Source organism: Rhamphochromis sp. 'chilingali' (assembly GCF_963969265.1).
Source record: "Rhamphochromis sp. 'chilingali' genome assembly, chromosome: 4".
NCBI classification, from domain to species: Eukaryota; Metazoa; Chordata; class Actinopteri; order Cichliformes; family Cichlidae; genus Rhamphochromis; species Rhamphochromis sp. 'chilingali'.
Window position 1 is genome coordinate 25,371,681 of NC_137948.1, and position 21,584 is coordinate 25,393,264.

A 21,584-nucleotide genomic window follows, 5' to 3' on the forward strand; every position below is an offset into this window, starting at 1 on the left:
AATTTTGGTATGTTGAGAAATGTAGCTGCTGTTGACGAAAGAAGGAAATCTGCTGTCATAAATACATTACAATAATGTAATGTGCATACAACTTTATGATTGTTATTGCTCTATAGTTTTGTTGTGCATTTAGGCATTGATGATGATAAAGGCTTATGAATTTGAGTTGCATATTTATCAAAAGTTAGACTTTTACAGCTGTAACACATGTGCTATTATCTTAAAACCCAAAAGGATTAAAACTGAGTTAATTCAGGTTCTCTGGCATACTTGTTTAAATAGTTATTTTAATATCAGTACACGACCTTTATGTTTCTCACCTTGAATACGTAGTTATAGTTATATAAAAAAATATAACTAAATCCACAATATTTAATGTAAGCAGCACATTATTGTTGTGTACTGTATGACTTTGCATAACGTGTAATGCGAGTGCCTGTGTGTAGTCGTGATTTTGCGGAAGTGCAGACGCTGTACAGACGGAGCACAGAGCATGCAGCGGAGCAGAGCCACCTGATTAAGCAACTGGAAGGACTCAACCTCGACACACAGCGAGTTCTGCGGAACCAAGAAGAGGCTCACTCTGCTGACGCTACCTCCTATCAGCAGGTACTCACAAGTACACACACACACCCAACCTCAAACTCAACAGTGTTATAACCTCTTCATCGCGCTTCACTCAGGCCTCACCAACTGTGGTGATTTATTTCCAAGCTAGCTGTAACCTACAATTATTTTTGTGTCTGCCAGAAAATCATTTTTTCTCGAAGTCTCCTGTTACTGTGACTGGGTTTGCAGCATACTACTTTGCCATGCACGTGGAGGAATCATAGAGAAAGACATTTTGCAAACATAAATCATTTGGGACACGTGTTGTTAACAACTTCTTTTCCCTATTTAGATTATTTAGCTTATCCTAATTTTTCTATTACTGAATATAACAGTCTTAATGTCACCTAATGAGTGGTTTTTGTCATTTTTCTCCCATCGATCTGACCCTTCCATTCCCTCTTGCTTGGATTTTAAACCTCTCTGGCTTATATATATTTGTTGACAGCTATACAAAGAGTTGAGTCAGTGCTACCAGGCTCTCGTGTCTAGTGAGGCCAAGCTCCGCCAGAGTCACCAGGAGCTGAGCAGCCAGCTGGCGCAGAAAGACCAACAGATCTTAGAACTCCAAGCTGGCCTACAACAGCAGCAGCAGGAACAAATACAACTTCAACAGGAGCTGCAGCTGCAACAACAGCCTCAGCTAACAGCCATTTATCCCTCTCCTCAAAAACAAACCAACTTTAAGGTAAGGACTATTCTCATTCTTCACTATGTCTTCCAAAAAGGCCTTAATGATCAAATGCATAAAAACATCTTAGTATAGCAAGTATGCCAATCTATGATATGCATTTGTTTCACAACAAACACATTATAGTTTGATAATTCTGTCAATTGCTTGCCTGGACTTAATATCTAATTGTCCCAAGGTACAGAGATGTCAATGTGTAGGTGGACCTGCAGGCACAGTAATAACTGACTGGCCCCAGCATGGCCTGTGGTGGTGGTCTTTAACTCAGAATCATTCGTTTGATATTGCTCTAGTTCACCCTTGATCTATCCATCTCTCTGAGCACCAGTGTCTTTTATGTCCGCTATCTGATCTTCTCTCACCGCCAGTCCTAGGCATACGCGCACTCTCTGAATAACATACTTTAGATATCGCCTTTCTCCCCTCCTACCCAAGTAACTGGAAGTCCTTTTAACACACGCGGGTCAGACAGCAAAGCCACGTAAGAGGTGGAGAGAGGTGATTTAATTGGAACTCCATAATGTTTTTGAAGATGATGTTAGAGTTACAATTCTACATCTGTCAGTCAGCGGGACTTTGGCTTTAGCGTTGTGTCTTTTGAACCAATCGCCCCCAAGGCAATAGAGGCCTTTAGTAACTGCTAACGATATGACGATAGGTGGTAGACCACACAGTGTCAGACACTTGGTTGGGGAAAAAATTAAAATCTTGAGACACTTTATTCCATCAGCAGTTCTCTGGCACACCACTTGACATTTTAAGGAGCCTCTCGGTCTCTTCTGCTCTACAACTTACCATTCCAGTTTCCTCCTTCAGATAACTCCATTTGATGCAGCACAAGACAATATTTTTGCAGCAGCGGAGAAATGTTTTTCTGCCTCCGCAGCGTTTAATTCGTTAATTTGATTGGCTGATTTTCTGAAAGTGCTGCTCCCAGACTGTGCAAGTTAGAAGATATCAGTTCAAATGTTAAGTGAGTTACAATGAACCTGTCTCACTTAACCCTCTTAATTTAACCAGCGGTAAAATATAAATGGATCATTTAGTCAGTAATTAAATACAGTACTGTAGTGTTCCCACAGTAATTAATACTACATTTAGAGTAGATGCAGTTAGTGCTCTGTGTGTGTAGTGTGGGCACATACACTGACTGGCCACAACATTAAAACCACTGACCGGTGAAGTGAATAACATCGATCATCTCGTTACAATGCAGTGTGCTGCTGGGAAATTCTGGGTATTTATGCAGATGTTTTTGGGGGCTTTTAATTTTTTGTGTGTCATGCACCATTTTAAGGCAGGTAGTTTTGTTGTGACTTACTGATATATGTGTGCATGTTTTCTTGTCTCTTACAGTGAAAAGTCAGCTCACACAATTCTCAGGGCTGGGACATAATTAGAAAAAAATCATATATATAACCAAAGCTAAGAATAAATGATAACTTTTGTTTACCGAACACATGTAGCTGCTGTCTGGCTGATTTGTTTTTTGTAACTTTCTTACCCGCCGACATCAAAGTGAACAGATCAGGTATCCCAAGGTATAGCGCTCAGTCAGGAGGGTTTTCTATTTCCCACTCTCTAATTTCACTGACAGGTTATGCGTACGTGTGGGTACGTCTGTCTTCATAGTTGTGTGTTTGACTGAAGGTGTGTGTGTGTGTATCCGAGCACATAATCGCGAATTCTGTAACAACTTCCTCCCGAACACCTGTTAAATTCAAATGCTCGGGTTGTTAAGGCAGATTTGATTTTAATTTTAAATGTTTTGGTGGAAGTTACTATTGGAGGTGATCAAAGTACTGATCGCAACAGGAGCACAGGGGGGGAGACACAGTGCTCATTTGAATATGGACCGGAGCGACGGCTTTGAACACCCCACCCGCAGTGGTTTTTGGTGGGGGCGGGGATAAAGGAGGGGTTGGGGTGAGAGGAATAACACCTATTGTGTGTTACATTTCCATGCCGCACACCAGGATTGTGCGTTCTCGCTTGTCTTATGCAAAGTTAACTCTTTACAGGAAGCTGAACAAGACTTTATAAAGGCTCAAATGTGGGCAGTGTGTGGCGTGACCACACAGCTCAACTCATTTTAATCAGGCTGGTTTCTACTTGAATAATGTAAATCTATTATCTGTTAAATCTATTTTTGTTATTTATCCACAAATTAAAATATAAATACTACATCTATCAGTCTGTCTCTCTAAGATCTATATTTGTATGTAGATAGATTGTCACCATTTTTTAGTACATCAAAAGTCAGCTAATTGCTCCTGTGCTTAGGTAGTTGTCCAGTGTGTGGGTATTTGCCTGTGTTTGAGTTTATAAAGTGGTGCAAACATCTCCATGTCAGGCTGTAGATGGCCCGATGCCCTGATCTTCTAGCTTTAGGGCCTGGCTGATCATCAGGCACCTGGATGACCTCCATGCACAACGAGCTGCTGTGAAATTGCCAGGTTAGGGAGGCTTGGGTTGCCAGGTTGGGTGGTCACCATCGCAATCTAGATGCAAAGCAGGCTCCCTCATTAGCGGACAGAAAACTAGCTAGTCTGAACATTTCATTATTCAGAAGCGTTTAACTGCATCATTTGTATTTACTGTAGTTTAGTTAGAGTTTGGCTACTATCAGAGCCGAGCTGTGATTAAAGACCAACATTAGAATCCACAGCAGACCTCAGGCTTTCTGGAATCATCACCGCAGTAAATGAGTGGTAAGTTGTTAATTATGTGGGCAGTCATTCAAAGCAGTGGTTACTCTCTCATCAACATTGGAAAGAGAAAATTAGGCATTCACATTCAATCCAGAAAAGTTTGGTCTAAATATAATGGGAAGAAGCACCTGTGTCTTTTGAAATGTTTACTGAAACTTTTTTTAATGGCCTATTTAAAAAAAACAAAACAAAAACAAAAACATTTATACAAGGTTTGTGTTTTTTTTTCTTTTTGTTTGCTTTGGTTTGTCTCATTATCTCAATAGGACAACAATAATGTTAACATAACACCTGTGTTTTTTCTTTAAACTATGTCTATAGACATTTGAATGCCGCTTTAATATAATGATACATGAAATGCAGTAAGGTCTCATACTAAGCCTGAAGCACAGAAATAACATTTAGAGACATGACCGAGCCTTCCCCCCCCTGTTTTTTTTTAATATACTGAATGAACCCCACACGTTGCATCTCCCTTATCTTGCTGAGATCATTTTTTAACATCTGCTCCTGGGTTTTTATTAATGTTGGCTAATTTAAACGCTTTTAGATGTGTAATTAAAGTGCTAGTGAGACGCTCACACGTGCATAAATTTATACACCCACCGTTTTTGTCAGGTCACCTTTGGCTTTGGTGAGGCATTTCTTTTGATCATCATCATCATTAATGGCAGTCATCGGCTGAAAAGGGTGAAAACATAATGCCACGAAGAAATATGAAATCAGCTTTCAGCTAGAAGTTGAATAGACACTCAAAAAGGCATGAGGATGAGTTTAGTATGTTGTCCAGCTTGTCTCAGTATTGTAATTTTTATTTCTGTATTTTTAAGCACTTTGCAGACCTTGGATTTTTAATTTCTTAGATTTTGTAGTTCTCTGTAAAATAACACAAGGATTAAGGAATGCCAAATGTTAACTATGTTGCACCACATAAGAAGTGTTTTGCAATATATTGTCAATATTTAAGTCAATTAAATATTGACAATATATTGAATTTCCCAAATGAAAGATGGTAAACTGAACTAAAGGTAACTGAATTGTGGTGATGTGAAAAATGGCTGACAGCAGGGTAAAGCAAATCAAAAAGCAGGTTTATAAAGTGGTGCAAACATCTCCATGTCAGGCTGTAGATGGCATGACGTCCTGATCTTCTAGCTTTACATTGCATTTTAAAATTAACGCAATAAAGAAATGTGTAAGTGAGTATCAAAACTACTGTATAATGATAGCATTGCTATTGTGGGGAAGGTATCACGGTAGTACCAAATTGCTACGATATTGCTAACCCTAATAAGCATGAAATTAAGTTCAATTAAAATAAGGAGAGAGGAAATAAGTTCATATATGAATTTAGCTTTGAATGTTCATCATTGTACTTTGTGAAAATGTGATTGAAGGCACAGGCCTTGTTTTCATTCATGCTACAGTCACAATGAGGAAAACGGTGACTGGAGACCATATTGCAACCAAAGTTATTGCAACCAAAGTTATTGCAACCATGTGCAATGAACTTGCAATCTTGTTGCCTTCGAAATGGTTGCTTCGAGGCAGACACTAGGTCTATCACCACTTGCAGTCAGTTGGAGTCTTCAAAGCGATTTTGGTGCAAGAGACAATGAGACAGAATCAGCCTGCTAAACGGAGTCAAGTGGGCAATTATATGCAATCTGTGACAAAATAGTGATTAATTGGGATTAAATCTGTGAATATATGTCTACTTTATTACTTTACTTTAACTACTTAGAACAGCCTCAGCTTATGGGCAACCAGTTGGTCACCGCAACAACTTTCAATCAGTCTAAGACAGCAAAAACAATTCACTGCTTTCACCGAGCAACCACCGATTTTTTCCTAGGCGCAAGGAGTCTCTGTCCTATTTTTGCTCTAGTGTGACTGAGCCATTAAGACGAATGCCCTTCCTTTAACTAAACTCGCAGGACCTACTTTAAAGTATATTAATCTTTATTGTAAACACGTGGCTGTATTCACACGTTTCTTTTTTCATTTGAATTCCATTAATGCTTAAAATGCATTTTTTTGTCAGTGACTAATGTTATGTGTGCTGATTGTATTATCACTAAATAGTATTACCTACATGAGTTTGAGTTTTGGGTGTGTATTAGTAGTAAATATTGTTGTCAACATGTGTGTGTGAGTGGGTGGGTGAGTGTTTGGAGCTGGCCCACGTCCAGGGCCAGAGACATACTAATGACATAGATGCCAGTGGTGTGTTTTACAAGCTCAACTGCTCTCATTAGATGAGAAACTCTGTGTAGCACAGCTCGCCTCATTAATGAAGCACAGCCATGTGCCGCTGCAGAGACATACACTCACTCGTTCTAGCACATACACCCGGGTCAAACAGACTGTGTGGGAGGACTCAGGGCTGGGTACACACTCCGAAAACATACACGCACCTACTTCCTACTCACTGTGTGCCGTCCTTCTATTAAGTCCCCCTCCACTGCGCTGCCAGTTAAAACACACACTCATCCATCTATGCACAAAGACACATGCTCTTTGAAGACTCACCATCTTGAATACAAAGTGCACCAGGCCTGAGAGTGCACTGCTTAAAGTCCTCACTTCTCAGGCCTATCCAATCACTTTCACATATGCTGTCGTTCCATTCATTCTATTCGAATGCGATTGTGTGAGCATGCGTTTGTGTATCCATGCAGTGAGTGGCTTTGGGTGTGTGCGTGTGGGTGGGGAGCCCCTCCTGATTATAGCTACTCCATAATTAACAGTGATCAGATTTGTTTTGTGGCATAAATGGTGCATGTGTAGAACATTAGGCCTGGCAAGTCTCATTTCACATTCAGCTCAAGGGCTCGGCAGCAGACGGGTCACGAGCTTCAGGGAGCACAATCACAAGCCTCGCTCCATATGGTCCTGCCTGCCGCATCCTCACATGTGAGGGCCGCCAGTGCCAGACAAGTTCCCCCAAGAACCTAATCGTGTTCAGTAATTACCAAGACCGGCTTTTCTCTCTCTTTTTTTCCTCCTCCCCTCCCTCCCTCAGCCTCCTCCCAATCTCTTGCTCTTTTTATTTATTTTTTTCACCACACCTGCATGCTCTCTTCTCCTCTGTCAATCTCATGCTCCCGTGCCGTCTCTTGGTTTACTCTAAGCTACGTGTAATCTGTTTGTCTTTTTTTTTCGTTTATATATATATTGTTGCTCTTTTAACGGCTTCCCGGCTTTCCTGTTTTCCGCTGGATGAAAATCAGGAGGGCGATGAGAGAGAATTCGCGAGGAAGAAAAGTCAGACGCTCCCGCATCAGTTAATTTCTAAATTGCTTTATGTGGCTGATGCCGAAAAACGCACTCCATCCTCCTGCCTGCCTGGAAATTATAAATAATTGTAACAGATGCGCCAATATGGCCGGCCTCCAATAAACGAGGCCCCAGATAATTTGACCAACCCCCTTTGACAGGCCAATTTAATAAAACATGAACAAAATCTTCCTCACTAATAATTTATCATCCCCTCTCCTCCCCTTTGGTTAAAGTTGATTACCCTGGCAGTTAACAAGGTCACGCCCAGATGCCAGGTTTCTGATAATGCAATCAGGACTTGTTGGAAAAAAGGTGATGACATCCTGTGTGGTTTTCTTCACAACTTGGCCTCCCAGTACAACATGGTGGTGAAGGCCTTTGTTTGTCAAAGAGCTTCAATTTGATGTGTTGAGTCAAAGTGTTGTTGATAGCAGCAGGTGAAGCTTTTCTTTTCTCTTTAGTTTCACACTTTTTCTTATTAGCGATTTAAGAAAAGGCGTGAATATGTGCAGGTGATACAGTCAAGAGGTATGTGGATGAGTTTTTGAACTATAAAAGGGCTTGTCTGACTTGATAAAAACTGCCTATACAGCACGTGGCCTTTTGGCAGTGGATTAAAAGTCATGCTGTCCTTAAAGCTATAATATCTTTGCACAAAAACGCACACTCAGCATAACAACACAACAGTAGCTTAAGCGTAGAGATTAAAGTTTGAGTGACATGGGCAGTTTGAAGGTGACAGTTGTTGCCCTGTACATACAGAAACCCCCTCTTGTTAGTCTTGATTGTGTTAGTATTTTGTCCCAAAGTGTCTCATTATACACTTTTTTCCGAAATAGTGGAGCTGCTGGTTAATTATCTCTTGACTAGATGAGATATCTGGGTGTTGACTGCAGTGAGCTAAAGTTGCCATTCTTTTTAACTACATGGTGGACAAACTGTTATCACATTTGTAACGCAATGCAGTACATGACTGCTGCAAGTACACAAAGAAGATTAAAGATTTAAAACATTATTTTAAAAAAGTATTTTTTACAGTGGAAAGAATTAAAGGCAGACTGTATTCTGCTTTGGTTAAGCTTAAGCAAACTTTAAACTGAATTAAGCAATAAAAAAATACATTAGCCTGATATTGGTTCATTAATAGCTTGCTGTTAATTTAAAGAGAACATATCCATTTTATTAGGTACACCTTGCTAGTATGTGTTAGATCCTCTTTATCCTTCAGAACTGCCTTAATTCTTTATGGCATTAATTGTATAAGGTGCTGATATTTTGATATTTGTCTGAAACTTTGGTCCATATTGACATGGGAGCATCACACAGTTGCTGCACATCTTTGATGTGAATCTCCCGTTCCACCACATCCCACTACTAGCCTGAAACATTGATACAAGGCAGGATGGATCGATGCTTTGATGTTACTTATGCGGAGGTCTGGCCCTACCATCCCAGTGTCACAGTAGAAATCAAGACCCATCAGACCAGACAATGTTTTTCCAATCTTCTATTGACAGTTTTGCGGAGCCCGTGCGAGTGGTAATCTGAGTTTTCTGTTCTCAGCTGACACAAGTTGGACCCAGTGTGGTATCCCATTTCCTTCAAGGTTTGTCATGTTGTACATTCAGAGCTGCTCTTCTGTATACCTTGGTTGTAATCCAATCGATAAGGTGGTTAATTAATTTGCCTTCTTATAAACTTGAAGTAGTCTTTCTGTTCTTCTCTAGTGTTTTTGCCCAGATAACTCCTGCGTAGTGGATATGTTCTCATTTTTGGATGGTTTTCTCTAAGACCTAGAGATGGTTGAGCAGCCAAATCCCCATAGATCATCAGATTCTGAAATACTCAAACTAGCATGTCTGCCACCTTGTGACATTCAAAGTCACTTATATCACCTTTCTTCTTCATTCTGATGTTCGGTTAGAACTTCAGCATGTTGTCTTGAGTACGTCTACATGCCTGATTGAATTGAGCTGCTACCATGTAATGGGCTGATTAGATATTTGCATTGACAAGCAAATATGGTTAAGTGGGTGTGTTTGTTACAGCTGAAATACTCAACTTTGAGGAATAACATGGATAATATTTTTAAATTTCCGGACATAAGCATGACAAAATAACAGCTGTCACCAAACCAAGGCTCTGTTTTCCATCAGCCTATCTTAGTCGTCTCTTTTCAGCCTTTCAAGCACCAACATATGCGCCATCTCTTTTCTCACAGGCGTTGGCGTCAGAGCAGGTTGATGCGGTAGCCCAGAAGTCTAGCCCTGACCAGGCCTCTACTCGAGGTTCATGTCCCAGGCCAGAGGGTAGTACTTTCCATCAGAGATCTGCCAGTTCCATTAGAAGACAACAGGTAGGTCAGAACATGCTTCTGGTAATTATGTCAAAGCCAACACGTGGATGAGCAGCTAACATACCCTCACTTATCCATTACTGTTTTGTTCAGATTAGATCAAAGCCACAGAGAAGGGATATAAAGGAAACTGTCTTTCTAGAATCATATGATTTATCAGACCCAGCCCCTGCCAACCTTTGTCCTGAACTTCCCAACACACACACACAGATGCCCCTCCTACTGTGACCAAGCCGGCGTGTGCTGCTGGTTTCACGCATGCCTTGGGCTCAGGCACTGGCTAATTTACCGCTTCAGCAGTACATTATGAACAAGAAAGAAGCTTTTGATCTTCTCAGTATCCAACTCATAAGTTTGGCAGGACATGTTTCTAGATGGCCTCACTCACTCTAAAGCTGGCCTGAAGACACGTTGTTTGATTTAAGCCGCTGTCCTCATTGTATCTTAAATCGAAGCGCTTCTGTTCTGGCAGTCTATTTGTGTAATGTAATTATACCGTGCAAAATAAATAAATAGTATTGACATTTGATGAGCTTCCTTTATGCTTGCCTTAGGGCACACAACTCACAAACACATAATTGGTGTACTATCCACCTATAATTCATTATCAAAAACATGCGCCAATGTTGATCCTGCTGCTGATATCCAAAATCAGTGTGTAAATACTTTTTTTTTGATATTCTATTATACTGACTAATAACGTGAATCATAATGAGATCTACTGAATGGAAATCGGGGCATTTGTCATCAGTTTCAGTAAACGTCAGCTTGGCTTTTCATTTATTATAAATGCAATCCTGCCTGTCACTGCCTCTGACCACACATTTACTGTGTGTTATACATACGTTTACAAATGAGATTTTAATGCAGGCACATGATCATATTAGAGCTGCCGCGCCAACATTTACAGAAACAGATGTCAGATGAAAGATGGAGAGCTTTGAATTGAACTAACTCCTTTAAATGAAATAAAGTTATTATTTAACTGAATGAAATTTAAGATTGATGCGTTTTATTTTCTGAGTGGCGACTACAAAGTGGCATCTTTAAAGTGGCATTCTTTCACATAGCACAGTGGCACGTTCACGTCTCTCAGCTAGTAGCTATAAGAACTCCGGTTATTACTTTAAAACATGTAAACTTCATAAAACATGTCCAGCCTTACTGTAAATCTTGAATAATTTCTAGAAGCACGATGATGGTCCAAAAAAACTATAAACTTTTTATGCCTCATTACGATTCATACCATTCCATTTAAACTGGAATAACAAACTGGAAGGTCAGCAGCTGATGAGACGAGTCTTCTGTTCAGCATACTGTTTCCCCCTTGGAATCAGATTTCTGCTATTTTACTCAATGCCCACAGTGAAGTGGGATTATTGGCTGCGTCTATAAACAGTGCAGAGTGGTGCATGTCCGACTGTGTTGGGTGCATGCAGTAAGTGTTATAATGATGTTAGCCATTAAAAAACAAACAAACAAAAAAACTATGTCTCAAGGAACTTGAGAGACTTGGTGTGTGTGTGTGTGTGTGTGTGTGTGTGTGTGTGTGTGTGTGTGTGTGTGTGTGTCACATGATTTGAGTGAAGAAAGTTTACTTTGATGTGGAAAATTAGATTTGAAAGACCTCATGAAAAATTGTATTTTCAAGTTCCAGACTGTTTAGAGTTTTTATTAGAAACAACACTGTGAATTGCTAACATTATACAGAGTGGACCATTTTTCAGCATGATTTACTTCAAGTTTGAGCTCAAACTTGAGCATTTGTTTTTAAAGTTTGCTTAGTAACAGTGCTCATTTGTATGTATAGTCATCAGGGAACGTGAACACATTTAATTACTCTCCAGATGCACTCATAACAGGCTAGTGCAATCATAAAGAAACCCATTGATGACAGTGACTCAGTGTCTCTGTCAGATAGAAAGTGGAGGAGAGGTGAAGGGAGGCGGGCACTCAGTGAAATGATTCTTTCCTCTGCTGATTCCTCAGTAAATCCGGTTTTTAAGTTACAGACCTTTTCCCTCATTTCCTTCTTACTATGTGCCCTCTGTCCCTCCTTCTGCGTTGCACTCTCATGTTTACAAAGCCATTACAGGGTGTTATACACAGGTCAGGCCATGACCACCAGACAGCTGCCGAGCTGAGGTAAATGTCGAGGACAGCCTTCTGTGTCTCGTGTTCTCTGCTTTTTATCCTTCAGGCCTGTCTTGTGGAACATTAACATCAATGCCGCAACACAGAGCTTCCCACACAAATAAAGGGCATTCATGCGTCTTCGGGTCCAGCAGCAGTCAGGCGTCCAACTGGACCAGAGAGAACATCTGCACCAAAATGTCAGTCATTAGTCAGTGTCACCATTTTATTAATTTACCGTGGACTTTAGACAAGCACGCAGTTTGTCTCACGTGGTTCTCACCTTCATTAATAATTACTGTGATCAGGTTAAGTAGTAAATATCATTCACAATTTATATTTCTACCTGAAACCCAGTTTAGAGTTTGTCTGCAGTATGTCATGCACTTTATAATTGCTCATCTTTACTTTTAGGTTTAGGACTTCGAGTTGGTTTGGATTCCCCTTTTGGAATCTGTGTTTCCCCCTTGTACAGACAAACTAAGCCAGTTGGCCTGCCACTCATCAGGAATATGCAGACCAATCTGCTAATTAGTTGCATAGAGTCATTAAGGCTGAGTTAGAACACATGGTTGGCACCCATGCAGGCATGTTAGCAAAACCTGGCCGCCAGGTCACTGGAGTCAACTGTAGCCTCAGAGCACATTTCCCAGCACACGTACATCGTGTATATATTAATGTCACAAGCAGATGTTCTGTTTTAAATACACATTCTGTGATGTTAAAACTAAAGGAAATGTGTTATACAGTAACTAATTAAGTGACAAATGCGTTTTTTAAGTTACAATAAAAAAAGTCTTAATGTCTAATCCCTTTCTTTTAAACATGTCAATTAGCATTTTGCAGCAGTTGCTATTCACTGAACAATATCTGCTGTCTGTTAGTGTCCTTCTAAATAGGTGAAGTTCGCCCTCATGTGAATGATTTGAGTTGCAGACCCATACACAAGGGATTCATGAGGAGCAATGCAAAGAAAGCAGAGTCCATTGTTTTCATGTATTCCATGTTGCCATGTAACAACATTAGTATTAGTATTTAGTATTTAGTATTTATTTATTTATTGTCATTGTCAAGAACAATGAAATTGCGTTTGGGGCTTCCATACAACCCAAAAAAAAGAAGAAAATAATAAATACCCCTTAAAACCCAAGTGTACATATTTAACCCAGTGTGACTCCAATGCAATAAGACAATCCTTAGCAATAATGTTCGTAGAAATTCAGACAAAGACCTGAGAAACATGACAAAATACAACAATGCAACCCATTCAATATTATTGTACTGTGAGATATGATATCAGATATGATAGTTATCTATTTAAGAAAGAGGGGGGGGGCAGGAGGGGGAAGAGAATAAAGATATGATGCACCAATGCAGACCAGTTCATTGCTATTAAGAAGTTGGATATGGTTATTGTCCGTGAGAGGGGGGCAGAGAGTTCAGGAGCCTCACAGCCTGTGGATACAGGCTGTTGGCCAGTCTGGATGTTCTGGCCTGTATAGACCTGTACCTTCTCCCTGAGGGCAGCAGATGGAAAAGGTGGCGCGCAGGGTGATGTTGGTCCCGCAGGATACTGTGCACCCTCCTCAGACAGCGAGTGGGGAAGATATTACTGATGTGTTATGAATTATCATGCAAAAATATTTTTTTCACTCACTTTTGAGAGTGGAGAGTTTTCAGGCAATGTTATTTTAAAGTTTGCCAAGCTGCTTTGTGAGCACATGTACAAGTTGCGCTATTTGTTGTGCTGACAGAGTAAGGTGTGATTTGGCTTCTGCAGGGAATCTTTGACATATCCTACGTAAATGACTGACGTTGTTGCCTGCATTTATGTTTGAAACAAATAAAATGTCAGGACTTTTTAAAAACAGCCGTCAGAATGTACCATGTCCCTCCTGGAATTTGCTGACATTTTTGAGTCCTTATATTGATGCTATGTTTATTATTCCTCAGACTGAGACGATTGTTGATCTCTTGCTGATATATTCAAAAACTGCTGCGATAAAGTAGTCAGGAATGCACAGGAGGAATCAATGGTACGGAACAGGCCAATCACAGTAGCTGCGCGCTGCGTCAAGATGACTTGTAGTTACAATTCTAAGGAGGTTACACCAGGAGGGTGTGGGTTTCAGCAGGAGTTTGCAGTTTCCCACTGAAGCATAAATCCCCACCGGTCAAGCACCAAGATGTGTTTGGTTCCCCCAGTGCTTGATTAGTGTATGATTTTGCTTAGGACACTAGGGCATGAGATATTTTCTTGTTTCAGCCGTAACAACAGGTGTTGCAATATCAGAAAAGGCTGAAATCTTAATGACTTTAATAGGCAAGAGAGCTTGTCAACAGCAATCAAAATACATATTTTTTGGATGGTGGGGGGTTAGGCTTAACTGATCTGCTATCCTCTCATTAACCTCACCACTTTAGCACCACCTCCTCCTCCTGTACTGCTCATCTTTCTCTACCCAAGGACTGTTGTGCATTTAGTCGCATTGCATATTTTAGCCTGCCATCTGGTCAGCCCTGCCCGGCGCTACAGGAGGGCCTCCTATCCTTTCATATTCATATTCCACTAGCATATTGTTCCCACCGCTTTTCTACAGCGCAGCCCCAGCAATTCTCCATTTCTTTATTTATTTCTACAGAAGAGGCTGGCAAGCAAACTGCACCCCCCCTCCTAATCGGCGGCTCTTCCAGTTGTCCTATCAAGTGTAACCTGGAGGCCCTTAGCAGAGCAATTAGAGCGGCCTCCCTGACCACCTCTTGTAATGAAGCCCAGCACATTCTGGAATCTATAGCCCCTTTAGTCTCCCCTAATGGGACATCATTATTGTCAAAGAAACAATGTAAATGGAAATGAACATACTCATTAGCCAGTCGCAGGGAGAAACCTTTGCTGCTCTCAGCTTGCAACTCCTGCTTCCAAACACACACACACACACACACACACACACACACACACACACACAAGAGTGAACCTCCTCCCTTCAGCTTCTGTGGACTGCTGCTCGAGCTTGCTTTATTCCTCTGGCAGCGTGTTTGTTTTTGTCTGCATATGTGTGTACCAAGAAAGACAATGCTCATGTTTTACTCAAGGTGAGAGGGGAGTGGAGTGAACATAGATAATTCCATTATTGGCATTCACTCAGTGTTTCTACAGATGTTAATTGCTGCATGTGTTTGTGCCTGTCTGTGTAAGTGAAGTCTGTTCAAGCTCCCACCCCAGTGCTTCTTTGCTTACCCTTCCCAGGGTGCACCAGTGCAGCGGTCCAGGTCCCTGTCTCCAGCTGGCAGCGTCGGGTTCGGAAGTGAGAGGAGAAAAGAGGCAGAAGAGAGGATTCGAGACCTCGAGGAGCTGCTGCAATTGAAGGTAATTACTTGCCAATGTATACAAATAAATATAATGTCTTAATCATTTCCACCCCTCTTAGAACAGTTTATTTATCCCCAAGTTTAGAGTACAGTTCTCACTCTGATTCCTTATGGTCGAACTTTATTTTATTAGTCTTTTTTTGCATCTTTTGTCTGTGTATCCCTGCATGACAGTGTTTCTCAAAGTGACATTGAACTACCCGAAGGAGTGGTTTGCTTCAAAAAGCACATTTGTTGTTGCTATATTTTGGTGACATCTGTTAGTATCAGTTTGAAGGAGCTGCTTGTTGCTGTGGCCACTAGCTTAGATATGATTGCTGCTATCAGCTACTGGTTTATATAGAGGTCTGCAAGAGAGTAACAGTGGTTCAATTGCAGTACTGCTGCCACTGCCTCCTCCGTGACCTTCTCTTACGGTGTCTTTCACACATACATACGTACATGGGCGCACACACAAGCAGAGTGTGCGTAGGCAGTGAAGCAGCAGGAGAGAAGCCGCTCTGGTGAAAGCGGATGCAGCCATTTTTCTTTCTTTTTTTTTTATCCTTAAACGAATCAGCTTTATTGGTCTTTTAACCTTCACGTGCTCTGTGATGTTCTTCTCAGACTATTCTTCGTCCTCGTGTTGTTTTCAGTGTCTCCAACTGGCTGCAAGCAAAAGAAAAAAAGTTAATTTTCACCCCCGTGTTGCACTTTCCCCTAAAGCTCACTGCCTTTAAAAAACAAATCTCTCTATCTTCGCAGCTGACCAACAAGTGAGTGATTATCCAAAGGTCATCTCCCTTTGAACACAATCCCAGGAACGCATTAGGCACCATTTCCTTGTCAGATCTGAAGTGTCTGAATTACATCACTGGCAGACACCTCGACAGTAATGCTCAACATAGATTCAGACAACACGCATGACTGTCTTAGTTAATGGTGCCATTTACTTGTCTGCTGTTTGAGGGGCATTTAGCAAAGGTATGCACAGAAAAACGTGACTACATTAATGAGGGCATTTGTTCAAGGCATGATTTAGTGGTTTTTGTCCTTTGCTTGTTTCTGGAAATAAGCAAAATGCCCTCTATCAGTTGCACTTGAGACCTTACCTTCAGCCTCTTACTGTGCAGTACTTTGCTTGGTTCAGTTCGCTGCTGTGCAGTTTTCCAGTCCTTTCCAACAGAATGCTTTTCAAATTGGGTACGGCAGCCATACCATTGACATGTTGACCTTAGCTGCGAACAAACAAACAATTCTCTTAATAACGCCCTCCTTTTTTTCTACTTCACACTTTGAAGTAAAAAGTAGCTGTTGCTGTGTAATTATTTTTCAGCTTGAGAACGTCCACACATGTGTTCACTGACTGAGTGGGGGTGTATTGATCGGTGGGCAAGGGTCTGTGGCCTGATGACCAGAGCTGGTCTGCCCAGGGGGAAGCTCTATAAGGAGCCTGGGAAGCCATGATGTGGCTAGTGCCCTGCCACTTGCACCATCCCACCCCCCCGCCGCCCCTCCATCAGTCAGCCACAACTCCTCTGTGTCCCCCCTCAGCCTCTAGTTCCACCAGTTAACACTGCTCTGGTCTGGCCCCTTTCATTAAAGCCCTGTTTTTGAGAGGTCGGGGGCTGCTCGAAAGGGCTGACGATGTCTTGCAGATGTCCTCAGTGAATAATCCACACTAGGGAAAATCCATACTTGTCACATCGGCAGTGTGGATGTGCAGTGCGCGTGTGTGCACACACATTGTGTGTCCAGCGCATATTTGTGTGCGCTCTCTCTCTGTTCTCTTTGTCCTTGTTAATAATAACAGGGCCGAGGGCTCGCATTTCCCTCTCTGCAGGGTAGCCGTGTCATATCAGCAGTAAACAAGCTCCTTCCCTTCAGAAAGCACTCGACAACTCTCCCTAGCCTTGGCCACTCAAGCAGAAACCTGTCCTGCACCCTTCCTTTCACTTTTCCTTTTCCTCCCCCCTCTCTCTCTCTCTCTCTCTCTCTCTCTCTCTCTCTCTCTCTCTCTTTTCCCTCTCGTACTAATTTCTCAGTTCTCTTTCTCTTTTCTCTACTTCCATGAGCTCTCTGTCTCTTTTTCCTTACCCTCTTTCCACCTCTGTTTGTCCTGCCTGTTGAAAGAATTTTTTCCATTGCTCTCCCTGTTAAGGTCAATGTGATGAGGGAGGAGGGATGCCCCTGACAAGAAAAATCTATATGTTGTCTTCTCTTAACTCCTTCTTTAAAGCAGGAGCCCAATCTCGTTCTGTTTTAATAGCTGTCAACAGCAACAAACCCACCACTACAACCCCATATCACAACACACGGTTGTCGTCAGTTGGTAACTCCAGTGAGTTTGTTTCTTTGCTGGTTAACGTGAGCGTGTGTGAGTGTGCAGGCCTGTTTAGTGTACAGTGGCACCAGCGACTTGTCATGTAAACGCCTCATTTTAATGATGCCTCAGTTGACCAGAAGGAGTGGAAGCATTTGTTTGGGAGAAACAAGGAAAGTGGAATGAATCTTGACCGGCTGCTTTCTGTTAGGCTGAGATGTTTCAGCTGCAAAGCAGCTTAAATATGTTGGTTTCTTATATTTCATGCCCAGTATGGGCTGTATCAGTGCAATTGCGGCAAATTCCCTTCTTCTGTTAACTTTGATTTGAGTTACCCAACTCACGGCGGAATGTTGCCATTGTGCTTTACAGATGGAGGAAAATGAAGAGCTGAGGAGAGCTCACGATAAACGTCGTGAACGCCTGCGTTTGATTCAGACCAACTACAAGGCAGTCAGAGATCAGCTGAAAGAGATGGAGAAATCAAATGGCATGTGAGTACACACTTTACTGTCTAACATTTCATAATAAACTCTTATCTCACAGGAAATTATGACTGCAAATGAATGGTGAAAGATCAAAATATACAGAACCCACATCTTCATAAAATAAAACCTGTGCATACACAAAGCAACTGGGATAACCTCCAGTTTCACTACGCAGCAGTGAGTGAGAGACACTTCAAAGCATATAACTCGCCTTGCCTTATGTTAAAAGCCCTGTGAAACACTACAACCCCCTGAAACCACTCACAAATAGTCTTAGGGCCCCATTGCGCTCCACATGTTGTCTGACAAGACCTGAGTTCTGGATTTGGGAGAGTGGGAGAAATTCCGCTTTTTTCATCTTTGAAAAGCTCAGAGGTTTTAAGCCCAGTCAAATTGGCCCGTTTTGTGCCAAGTGTATGTGCTCTTCGTCTCTTCTCCCTCAGCGTTCATTAAGATGTGAGAGCCAGAGGCTGGAGGTGTCTGGTCCTGGGGGTGCAAGGTGTTTGAGAAGGCCTGTGGAGGAATGCTGCAAGAGGGAGGAGGGATGAGAGCCATTTCCTGTTTTGAGCTGCTATCTTCAGCAAAAACCACGGGATTTTTTACACAAAGTGGAAAATGTGCTGGAAAATGTCATTAACATACGGGTTTTTTCTTTGTGTTGTCTCCACTAGTCGTTTCCTACTTTGCTGTCTATTTCTTTTCTCCACCAGCGTCATTAAGACCGCTCAGAGAGTAGCTAAAGGTGCGTATATGTGGTGGCCGTGCGGGAGCGAGGTGTTGACCCCGTCAGCTGTTTTCTCTCTGGGTTAATTAAAGAAAACAGCAGTGCAATGTGAGCCCGTGTGAAAGTGGAGTGAGTGCGAGAGCGTGTTCAGCCCTAGGCTCGACTCGGCTCATGTTAGCTCAGCGCGGCTCAGCAGCATGTGTCTGAGACAGTGGGAACAAAGACGGCCATGTAGAGAGAGCCTCGGCAACGTTTCGCTGTTACGAATGAAACGCTCTGAATGGTAACATTGATTTTTGTTAAAAGAAAGCATGCATGTTCCTTTAATAATACAAACAGGGATTTAGTTCAGTATAGAAAGCCTAATGTTAGATTTCAGTCTATCAGTGTCAGTGTATCTGTGTTTCATGAGTGATTTGACATGAAATTGATGCAATAGGCAGCTTTGCCCTTTTCAGTCTTCCTTGGCACCAACCAGTCACTCAATGTTATGATCTTGGCATTCATTTGGCATTAGGCCACATCCTTAAATAGCTGTTAAGCCCACTGGGGTAATGCCCGCCTGAATGAGAGACAATAGAAAATGACTTAAATACTCCCATTAGTGCTAGGAAATCAGGGGCCTAACAAGTCAGCGGGGATAGGCGTTGACTCTCATTGCATTTCGAGCTTGTTAGGGATGTCCCAACAGCTTCCATGCTGCGTTGTTGTAGATGCAGGGGGGTCAGTTTGATCCCCTTTGTGTTCCTGACCAAACGATAAATGGGTAAGTGCGTCTCTCTTCACCTGCCTGTACGAATGCATTTACTTATTTGCCGTGTCTGTCAGGTTTAGAAATGTTTAGACAGTGTCACAATTTTTTTATTATATTTCGTTTTTCAAAATGACCCTCTGGTAAAGGTACTTTCAAAAGTGCTGTGTTGAGTAGTGATCCAGCGTGTTTCAGATATTCTTTAGCAAAGTCTATTCCTATTCTAGCATTTTATCCTTGGGGCTGATGAGTGTTTTGCACCTTGTGGTGAACCCTTTGTATTTGCTCTTGTGAAGTTTTCTCTTAATGTTAAATTTTTCAAGAATATGCTCACCTGCTTTAGAGTGTTTCTCATGTGGCTGAATGCTGTGAAGGGTTTTCTTTAGTATAGAAAGGAATCCTGTACTCGTAGTTTTTTTTTAAAGATATACCAAAGTGTCGATGTAGCAACAACTAATGTTTTTGCTATCTCTCCAATGTATATCTAATAAACTTCCAGCCTAATGGCATATTTCATTTACTTCAAGGGCGTCGTCCACATGTTTTATGTCCACCAAAAACGGCATCCTAATACAAATGCCACACATTAAATCAGCTCTAGACTATTTAGCTGCTTTACTGATGAAGCAAGAATAAAGGAATGTCCCATAGCTATCTATGACAAAACTACATAGGCAAGAAAAATTTGTAAACTCACTGGAATTACCAGAATTTTTCAATTTTTCCCTGAAAATGTGGTATGATCTTTATCAAAATTCCAGTTATGTTCAAAAGTTTTTCTTTTGTCAGTCTCCAGCATTGCCCAGCAAATTATTGATTAGATGATTGGTTTGTGTGCAATCAGCTGCCAAAAGATGTCAGCAATGTGTCTGTTAGCCAGTCCCGCCCAGAATAGAACTGCCAACCAATCGCAAATCAGAAGAACAGTCCATCGGCTGATCGGTATGCAGGCAATGTGCAGTTGGCCAGTCCCAGTGAAATCACCCTGCCATTCACCATTACTGCACCACCATATTTTCCCAAAATGGTGTGAAGAAGAGAGAGAGAAAAACCCAACTTCTTATTTATATTAGAGAAGGGAAAACATTTTTTAATCAGACTGGGGATGATGGGGGTGAGCAAATAAAATTAAAGGTTATTAAAGCATCCGTACTCTGATCAAAGTTGCGCCCATAAACAGATTCCCCCTGATTCAGAGCAATTAGCCGCAGCAGCGTGGAAAAGTTCTCTCTGTTTCCTCCTGCTTAATAATGGAAACAAGGATACCATAAGGGAGGATGCACTGAGGCCTGAAGAAGATGGCTCTCTCATGGCTCCATGTTCAACAGCTTTTAGGCCCACTGTAAACAAATTAAAATGTATAAAGCTTTACCATGACTTAATAAAGCTTCTTGCACATTTCTTAAGTAATGCAGATGATACACTGCAAACCGGAAATTGCACAGGGAGAATTGAAACAGCTGTGGGTAAAAGATCTTGTACTTACTCCAGGCACTTTTAATGTAGGTTTGGCTTCATTCATTGTGTGCTTTCAGAGAAATGTCAGTCTCTGTGCCTATAGAGTACAGTAAGGTTATGTATTAAATAGCTTTAGACTCTGGGAAACTAACACACTACTCCCATAGCACGCATGTACGGCCACACAACTACACTCTAAAGAAGTTCAAGGGCTTCAAATTGCTCACGGGGGCATTAGCAGTATTAAATGAAAACATTTGCCATTCCTCAGTAGCTTCTAACTCCCAGTCACCAGGGTTTAACTAGTATTAGCATAGCACGGCGGCATCTAGATAGCCAATAATGACCATGGGAAAAGGACCCCTCCGCAACAGCGACCCTCACAATCCATTTCCACACCCCTGCCACATTGATCGAGTGAAAATGAGAAGTCGGTGTGTCTGTGTCCGTGACAAAAACGGTATTCTCTTCTCATCTGCTTCTTTTGCAATCTGTGGATTTCTCACTAAAACCTGTTTTAGTTTGCAAATGAAAGGCTAATTGGAATTGAATGTGTTGGGCTCTGGCTGATTGATGAGTTGGATGTGTGCAGGGATGCAGTTGGGGGCAGTGGCGATGGTGTGTGTGTGTGTGTGTGTGTGTGTGTGTGTGTGTGTGTGTGTGTGTGTGTGTGTGTGTGTGTGTGTGTGTGATTTGAAATGGGAAGTTCA

General features: G+C 41.7%; 1 protein-coding gene across 3 annotated transcripts in view; it reads left to right on the forward strand.

Annotated features, from left to right (window-relative positions):
- The window catches only part of cntln (centlein, centrosomal protein), a 94,951-nt gene that overhangs the window by 13,401 nt on the left and 59,966 nt on the right, over positions 1-21,584 (forward strand). For 2 of the 3 annotated variants that reach the window (XM_080881624.1, XM_080881626.1), the window contains exons 8-12: positions 447-609; positions 1,058-1,297; positions 9,515-9,649; positions 15,030-15,149; positions 17,826-17,947. In XM_080881624.1, the coding sequence (XP_080737750.1) occupies positions 447-609; positions 1,058-1,297; positions 9,515-9,649; positions 15,030-15,149; positions 17,826-17,947 (780 nt within the window). The remainder of the gene's footprint in view (positions 1-446; positions 610-1,057; positions 1,298-9,514; positions 9,650-15,029; positions 15,150-17,825; positions 17,948-21,584) is intronic. The other variant, XM_080881625.1, reaches the window with a different exon arrangement.